We start from the raw sequence: 9,658 nt of genomic DNA, 5'->3' as shown, positions 1-9,658 counted from the left end.
CCTAAAATAACTCTGTGATCAGTTATTCAGAAACTGTAATTTCAGCCTATCATAAAGTTGACTCCTAGGTGACAGCCAAACTTTCTTTCACACTACCTAATAGAGAAAAGCTTTTCAAGAAGTTGTACAGTGTTTTGACTTTAATATAAACACAAATGTTAAATAAATAAAAAGTGATCAAGCTTGGTTTCATTTACAAAAGAAACAAACAAACCTACAATGAGGTTTTCAAATGTACTTTATTTCTTCAATCACGCCATATTTTAATGCTTTTACTTGGCATCAATTATGAGTTGATTTTGAAACAATTCAGTATTAAACCAGCTGGGATGATCACTGTTCTCTCCATTCCTTTGGGGTGACTCTGCCAACAGGGGACAGGTTCCATTCTATTCCAATTTGTGTTGCTGTCTGTAAGAATTAAAATGCTGTCAGTTATATGTTTAAACCAGAGCCCACTCTCCCTTGGAGAGTATTTCCTAAAGTGGCAAAGGTATTCTGCACTATAGGTTAAAAACACACAGAAAGTCACCTGGGATACAGTGCCCTCCAGGTAGGCCAAACCTAATTGCTGTCCTAATTCTCTAGAGCAGTGCTGTTCAGTAGAACTTCCATAGATGAAGGAAATGTTCTATATCTGCACTGTCTAATACAGTTAGCCACTAGTTACATACAGCTATTGAGCAACTAAGATGTAGCTAGTATGACTCAGCAACTAAATTTTAAATTTCATTTAATTAATTCAAACTTGTATATCACATTTCTATACTACATCCTCAAAAACATTGTTGCACTCAACCACGACTACCTAAATACTGCCAAAGAGGACTTTTGTAATATCACTTCATCAAGTAGCACTTCACTTCCAAAAGTGCCCCCGATCACACATTTGTTCAACATCTGTTTACTCTTCCAATTAAGTACACACACTTATTTTAATAATATATCTGATTTCAGGAAGGTCAAAACAAGAATGAAAAAGGCCTATTAATAAAGTCTTTGATTATTAAGGCAAGGGTTGTTTCATATCTTTTAAAATCAGCTTATATATTTATTATAACTTCAAGACTCCTACTTTTAACCAGCAAGTACAGTGACTGGTAAGTAGATTGGTAAATGAAGATGTAAAAAACTAAAATATTAAAAGCAGGTCACTTTATATGTCATCCATCAGAAATGCTGTCCTCAGTTCTGAGGGTAGGATATAGAAGAAAGGTTGATTAAGCAAAGAAAGGTGACCAAGATGGTGAGAACCCTGGAAATCATATAACAAAAAAATGATCAACAGAACTAAGAATGTTTAATATGAAAGAGAAGATCCAGCAGACATGATAGGAATCTTCTAATATCTAACAGCTGATACATGGAAATGTGATCAGAATTTCTGTATTGCAATGAAATGATGGGTAAAATATGAAGGAGGCAGATTTTAACTCAACATAAGATCTTTTCAACCAGCTACACAATATGGAAAAGACTGCCTTTTGATCCACTAAGCAACTTGTTATTGGAAATGTTAAGAACAGATGATGGATGAATGCTCAATGTTGAGGAAGAAATTCCTGCACTAGGTGGGTAATTACGTTAGAAAATCTCTAAAGCCCCTCCTAACTAGAAATGTATACGGTGTGAAAACATTTTGAATACATGAGATAAATGGGAATAAAAAACATCTAAAACAGAGGTTATCAATCAACAGTACTTACATATGTCCATACAGCAACACAGAAAGTGGCTCCACTAGCTAATACAGCATTACCATATTTGTCATGGAAATCAGGTGTCCGCTTCTGGTGGCTCTGCCTTGACATTGTTTGCGGAATGCTTCGAACTTAAAGGGGGAAAAAAAAAGAATACAGGAGCATATCTATCAATTATCAGGAAAAGAGAACATGTGTAATTGATATTGCCACTCAAAAAAGCCAAGGAAGTTAACTCTACAGTATTATGCAGTATAATAAAATGTTAAAACATATTGCAGCTAAAAGCAAAGTAGCATACTTTGAAATGCTTCACAAATAAGATTGACAGATGGATAAATATGTGATATAACAAATACAGCAAAATGTTAGTTGTAGAATCTATGTGGTGGGTATGTGGGTATTCATTATACAATTCTTCCAACTTTTCGATGTCTGGAACTTTTCACAATAAAATGTTGAGGGGAAAAACCAAGAAAAAGTGATGTCAGTAACATCCACGACAAATTGGTATTTGTATAACCTCTGAACTTAGCTCCTACTTCATTAATTTGAGTATTTATGACTTTGATTTTCACTAAAGTTTACTCAGCAGTGCTCAACAACTTACAACATAAAGGGGTAAATAAACTCAAAATGATTAAAGCACGCTAAATGTTTATGACCTTAAAATTACCCCAAAACCTCCAAAAACTAGAGTAATCTTGATTTTTTTAAAAAGTGACTAATGAATATAGCACCATGCTAAAAGAAATGGGGTATATGGAAATGTGTAAGACACAGACCCTGTTCTTGGGTAACTTCCACTCTAGGGGAGGCTATTAGATACAAAGACACAAACCATTATAATACAAGGAAGCAGAATGTTAGCTAAGCACTTTGAATAGCAGGTAGGATTTGGTTATGTAGGCACGGGAAAGGCGAATCTGAAAAAAGCAGAGACAGAAAACCCAGTGTACTAGAAAACAAATTACGTTTGAAGGACAAGGTATATAATAAATTAGTAACAGGAGGTAAAACTAGAAAGGTTCATGGAGGGCCACTTTTTTGGTAGAGGTAAAAGTTGCTGAGCAGAATGACAACATGAAAACTTTGCTATTACTGCTATTTTAGTAGAAAGAATTTTCAAACTGCCTCTGGAGGTACTTGGGGGGCTTGGGAGAGAGCCAAGACTGGAAAATGCATATTTCCAGCTGCTTTTTTCTTCCTCTCCAATCTAAGTAGCAGGTCCTTATTGTTTTAGAGCCTCAAAAGGTATGTAATGAAAAACGTATTAAAGAAACAGCAATGTTGCCCATTCACTAGCACTTATGAATATAATGGGTTATGTGATACAATAGGTTATTTCAGCATAGTTATTTGACCATTTAATGGTTTCTTCGCTTAAGTGCCTTAGTTTTTTTTCACCTTTAGTCACACTTGGGATGAGCAAATTTACAAACATTTCCCAATATAATCTGCTCTAGAGCAGTTAAAAAGTGAGCATGTGAATTCCACATTGAAAATAACAACCCCCAAACCCCTTTCCTGAGGTACAAGGCCCTACCTGCTCAAAAAGCAAAGAAAATAAGATTACCAAGCAAGCAATTCTGGAACACCTCATGACCTCAACACTCAGGTCACCCAAGTGGATTTCTTTAGACCTCTTCTCTGTGACAAGAAATGGTTCAGTTACCACCTATTGGTAATCTCATATAATCCTCAACAACTCTACGAGGTAGGTATTATTTACTAAGCCCCTATTTTACAAAGGAGGAAAATGAAGTTGAGAAAGGTTAAATCATTTGCCCAAAGTGAAAGAGATAATAGACGTGGCTTTTGGAATATGAAAAACCAGTCAGGCAACTATTTTTTGGTTATTGTCAAAGGTGCTTGAGTGTTTAGAACACAATCTAGTAATACTTCTAATGACTCCATAAACAGAAAATAAAAAGATGGCTAAAGAAGCTAAATGGTAGTTGTTTAAGGTCACTTTCATTGTAAAACTGCTCACGTTACTCAAGGTCACCTTCAGTGCAAATCAAGTACGGAAATGACTTTTATCTCTCCAATCTAGTGCATTCTCAGTACATAATGCTGGTCTCAAAATTTCCCCGTACCTGCTTAACTTTTAGGTAAGAAAAAAATGACCACAATTATTTAGTTAATAATCCACAAATAACATAAAAGCTGCAGTGCTACCATTTAGGTTGTCTCCCTGCAATGAAACCAAGAATTGGAGAAGAGGCTCTTCCATTTGCGGGTAAACGTATCCCCAAAGCTAAAATTTACGGAATTACTTAAGGAACAGGAAGTGTTCACCAAGTGTCTCCCTTGAAATTGTAGGCTACCGAATAATATAAAAAAAAAGCAGAGCTGGGTTATGACTCCAGAAACAGAAAGAGAGCTGGGAACCCAAACAGAAACGCTGAGCGATTAGGCTAATGCTAAGGACATTTTCCCAATTACTTGGGGTGAGGTGGGAGACCGAGCATTTAGAATAATAATGTCGAGATGCACATGGAAGGAAGGGGCACAAAAGACCACGAGGACAAATGGATAAAGGCAGTTAGAAAAGATCTGCTCACAATTTTTGCTCACCTCCGAGACGACTTAGTGCGTTTTTGGCCAAGGGAAACATCGTGAAGCTGAAGACAGAACGGCGGCAACTGCAGTTGCTGACTTCTTGCAATTTCACCTCTAGTACCCTTGCAAAGAGCCCTGAGAAACAAAATGGCTTCCTGCTGAGCTCTTTAAAGAGATTTGATGAATCTCGCGAGACCTGTAAAAAACCTATAGAATTTGTCCTCTTTACAGCACGGAAGGATAAAAGCCTTGTGGGAAACGAAGTTTTACACTTTGTAAATGACATATCTGGATATTTACGGAACAATGAGAGGATCCCTGGCCTCGAAGCCAGGTTTAGGGCTCTATAGAGGAGAGCTGAGACATTGATCTCAGACTGAGACATCAAAGGCACCAACTTCAAGATAGTGTTTTAGAGGCTTGAGCTTGTTATCTCGCTCCACACTAGCAGTACTTTCTGTTCCCTCCAAACGTCCTTCATTTCTTTAATTTTTTTCCTATTACTACCTACTAATTCGTTTAACTTTTAATTTTGAAATGATTTCAAGTTATGAGGAAACTTGCAAGAACAGTAAAAAGAATTCTTAATATGTAGATAAATATGTGATAAAGCAAATTTAACAAATTGTTGATTGTAGAATCTTGGCGGTGTGTGTTCAGAGTACAATTCTTTCACTTTGTCTGTATATTTGGATATTTTCATAATAAAATATTGGGGGAGGGAGAATTCCTGTACACCCATTACCAAGGTACACCACTTGGTAATATTTTGCCACAGTTTTCTTTGTGTGTGTGATTAAATACATGTACATAAAAGATGTATATATAAATGCATCTCTTTTTTTCTGAACCATTTAAGAATAACTTGCATACGTCATGTGCTTTTTTTTTAAAACATCTTTATTGAAGTATAATTGCTTTACAATGGTGTGTTAGTTTCTGCTTTATAACAAAGTGAATCAGTTATACATATACATATGTTCCCATATCTCTTCCCTCTTGCGTCTCCCTCCCTCCCACCCTCCCTATCCCACCCCTCTAGGTGGTCACAAAGCTCAGAGCTGATCTCCCTGTGCTATGCGACTGCTTCCTACTAGCTATCGGTTTTACATTTGGTAGTGTATATATGTCCATGCCACTCTCTCACTTTGTCACAGCTTACCCTTCCCCCTCCCCATATCCTCAAGTCCATTCTCTAGTAGGTCTGTGTCTTTATTCCTGTCTTGCCCCTAGGTTCTTCATGACCTTTCCTTTTTTTCCTTAGATTCCATATATATGTGTTAGCATACGGTATTTGTTTTTCTCTTTCAGACTTACTTCACTCTGTATGACAGACTCTAGGTCCATCCACCTCATTACAAGTAAGCTATGTCTTTAGTCTCCTATAAAATCGAACAGTTCCTCGGCCTTTCTTTGTCTTTCATGGCACTAACTTTTTTCTTACTAAGGTAAACTTTATACTCTCAAGCTTACATATGAAGGAAGTGAGGTGCAGAATCAAGATTAGGCAATTGTAAGTGACAACTGGTAACGGACCTTCTGACTCCACAGGTCTGTGCTCTGTAATATATTTGAAGAGTACAGGCCAGTTATTTTGTAAAAGTTCCCTCAAATTTTGTGTGCTTGATGTTTTCTCGTAATTAGATTCAGTTAATGCACTTCTGACAGGAATACTACATGACAGATGTGTCTTCTTAGGGCATCTTATCAGGAAGCCTATAATATTAGCTTGTCCCATTATTGATAATGCCAACTTTAATCATTTGGTCAAAAGGGTGACCTCCAAGTCCCTATAGTTATAAAGTTACTGTTTTTCCCTTTGTCATTAATAAGTAACGTGAGGAATACATTCAGACTATGTATATATCCTGTTCTTTATCAAACTTCCACCCACTAGTTTTTGTATCCATTGATGATTTTTGCCTAAAAGAATTATTAGTATGAAAGTTGCAAAATGGTGATTTTCTAACTCTGTCATTCCTTCCATATTTAATACTGAGTGTTCTACTATAAAGAGGAGCTTTATCTTCTCCCTATTTATTTGTTCATTATCAGTGTGGATCCATGGATTCCATAGGTTATAATCCATTGCTATCATGATTTATTTTAATGCTCAATAGTCTCAGATGTGGTCAGTAGGATTCCCTTCAAGCTGGCTTATATGTCTTTTTTTGACGTCGCCAACATTTTTTTTGAGTACATCTTTATTTTCTGACACAAGGCTCATCTTGTACTTTCCCTGCCCCAGCACTGGAATCAACCATTTTCCTAAGGAGCCCTAATTTCTTTCAGGGACGGCATTTAGCAACCCAGATTTGGCACTAGGTTTGCTCATTGATATTGGGGTGTCATTGCTTCTAGTCCTTCATGTGAATAGAGCTAGGAATATATATCATGAATGATAAATTTATACAAATACTTCCAATTCCAGTCCAACCCCCAAAAGTTCTTTTTTACTTTCCCTCATTTCATATTTGTATCTCCCTTCTTACACAGTGAGAATCCTGGCTCTCAACATGAGTGTTTTTACATATTACATTATACACAATACATTTTCAGAATTGCTTTGCTCATATCACCATGAAAAACAAATCTACCTAGTAGAGTTTAAGATTTGCTTGTAGTTCTGTTTTCTTCTTTAGACTAATGGTACGTAATCAAGGTAGTGTGTTCATAAATTTTTCAGATTAGTTATTTTTTTTTAGTGTGGTTGTTTTTCATTTGAAATAGAGTTGTGCTCCCTTTTTTTGGTTTGTATTCAATTTCAGTTTTTTAACCCATTCTTACTGATGTGATTTTTAAATGTTTAACTTGTTTTTTAAATTGTGGTAAAGTATACATAACATAAAATTTACCATTTTAACCATTTTAAAGTGTATAGTTCAGTGGTATTAAGTACATTCACATTGTTGTACAACTATCACCACCATCCATCTCCAGAACTTTTTTCATCTTACAAAGCCACATGATTTGCTTTTATATTTTATTTTAAAAATATTAACATTATTCCAAAAGTCAAAACTATACAACTTGGTGTACTTAGAGAAGTGTCATTCCCTCTCATAACTTTTCTACTCCATTTCCTCCACCTCCTGTAGGTAACCAATTTCATTAGTTTCTGATTTAAGCTTTCTGTGTTTCCTTTTGCAAAATGGGCAAACGTATATATTTTCTTATTTCCTCTTCTATTTTACACAAATGTAGCATAATATGTATGTACTTTTGCACTTGGTTTTTTCACTTTAACAATAGATCTTGAAAATCCATATCATTTACAGAGCTCTTCCTCATTCCTTTTCTTTACAGCTGTGAAATACTCCATGGTATTTATATACCATAGTATATTCAATCATTCTCCTATATTTGAACATTTAGGTGGTTTTGAGAATATTTCAATTACAAATAGTGCTGAAATGAATAAGTTTGTGAGCGTATACTTTCTTATTATTGGAGTAGATTCCTAGAAGTGGGATTGCTGAATCAAAGGATAAATGCATTAGATATTAAGTTATCCTCCATTTTTCATTCCCACCAGCAATGTATGAGGGTGCCTGTTTCCCCACAGACTCAATGACATCATGTATTGAATTTTTGCCAAAATGATAGGTGAGATTTTTGTGTACTTAAAAAACTTACCTCAATTTTTTATTTGTTAAATTTACATGCAGTAAAATTCACTCTTTTTTAGTGTAGTCTTCTGAGTTTTGACAAATGCAAACAGTGTGTAACCACCCCAATAATTAAGGAGAGAAAGGCTGTATCCTCACAAAATATCTCCTTGTGTGGCCCCTTTGTAGTCAGTCCCTCTCCCCACCTCCAGCCCCTGATAGTCACTGATCTGTTCTCTACCCTTCTAGAATGTCATATAAATGGAATCATATGGCATGTCTCAGTGTATTTTTAAAAAATTTTTCTTACTATGAGTGTCTGTAAACGTTTTAATTTTTTACATATCTCTAGATCACATCTCTTCAGAACCAGCTATTTTCCCTTCCATACCCATCTCTTTGTCTCTCCAACTTAATGAAATTATTTTCTTCTCTGTGTGTTTCCCAGCAGGGCCTAAAAGAATGGTCATATGATATTCCACAGCATCAAAATAAATCCAAATTACATGCAATTGGTTTTGTTGGTGTTTTTCCTCTTGAGTATATTATTCTTCTCTATTATCCCAGTTTTACAACCCACAATGATAAACAGAACCGGGACAAATAAGTGGAAAGTTCTGCTATGTAGGATTTTTATTATTTATTAGATAAGGGAATTGGATATTTAAGAAAACCGATTATGACACAAAAACTTTAAAAAGACAGAAGTGCTTTCTTACAACCTTAGTGTTGCGTCCATCCCTCAAACAAAAGAATGACAAGTAAAAAAAAAATTTGCTGTCTATAACAGAAATTTAAGTCCTTGTTGGTGCCTACCTAATAAACCTAAAGGTTTGCCATGAATAAACACTTTAGAATATAACTTTTGATGTCCGCTGTGTTCAGCACATGTGCCACAGTTCCTGGGACACACAAGGTATTCAACAAGCTCTTGTTCATTCATTTTTAAAAATATCCCTCAGTAACATTGTTTTTGCTTTCCTGCTTTTACTTTTTTTTTTTTTTTGCTGTGTTGGGTCTTCCTTGCTGTGTGCGGGCTTTCGCTAGTTGCGGTGAGCCGGGGCTGCTCTTCGCTGCGGTGCGCGGGCTTCTCATTGTCCTGGCTTCTCTTGTTGCAGGGCACGGGCTCTAAGTGCGCAGGCTTCAGTAGTTGTGGCATGTGGGCTCAGTAGCTGTGGCTTGCGGGCTCTAGAGCTCAGGCTCAGTACTTGTGGCACACGGGCTTAGTTGCTCCACGGCATGTGGGATCTTCCCCGGCCAGGGCTCGAACCCGTGTTCCCTGCATTGGCAGGCGGTTTCTTAACCACTGTGCCACCAGGGAAGCCCGAACTTTCTTTTTTTTTTAATTTGAAATACTTTGGAGGCCAAATAAGGGACTTGGATAGCTCCTATCAATCACGTGGCTAGGTCCAATTTTTCTAGAATATTACACGAAAGAGGTGTTCAAAGAGTTCTAAAGAGTCTCCAGGAAAAAGTTTCTGTCGTAACAACCTTAAGCCATCTTGGACGCTGAAAGCCCGCAATGCTTCACAACTGCGCACGCGTATTTGAAGGGCCGCTAAGCCCGCCATCTTTACGTTTAATGAAAGGGGCGGCCCCTCATCCTTAGCGGACCAATGTAAAACCTCCAGATTGTCATTTTTCTATTGGCTAACAGAGACCAATTAGAAGTGAACCGTCTTTTAGCGGGCGTCTGGCTGTACAGCGCCCTGACGTAATGTGAGGGGACTACGGGCAGGGCTGAGCTGGACCAATGAGGAGGCGCGAGGGGGCTGGTTTGACTGT

General features: G+C 36.9%; 1 protein-coding gene across 1 annotated transcript; it reads right to left on the bottom strand.

Annotated features, from left to right (window-relative positions):
* Positions 1–224: 224 nt before the first annotated feature.
* On the bottom strand, positions 225–4,423 carry LOC118889263 (cytochrome c oxidase subunit 7B, mitochondrial). The gene is made up of 3 exons (XM_036841099.1): positions 4,281–4,423; positions 1,707–1,831; positions 225–411 (listed from the first exon to the last, which is right to left on the bottom strand). Exons 1-3 carry the CDS (start codon positions 4,318–4,320, stop codon positions 334–336), a joined length of 243 nt encoding a protein of 80 aa, XP_036696994.1. The 5' UTR covers positions 4,321–4,423; the 3' UTR covers positions 225–333.
* Between the last annotated feature and the right edge of the window lie 5,235 nt (positions 4,424–9,658).

This window comes from Balaenoptera musculus, chromosome X (assembly GCF_009873245.2).
Source record: "Balaenoptera musculus isolate JJ_BM4_2016_0621 chromosome X, mBalMus1.pri.v3, whole genome shotgun sequence".
NCBI lineage: Eukaryota > Metazoa > Chordata > Mammalia > Artiodactyla > Balaenopteridae > Balaenoptera > Balaenoptera musculus.
The sequence above is the reverse complement of the archived record's forward strand: the minus strand, read 5'-3'. Positions and strand labels throughout refer to the sequence as shown.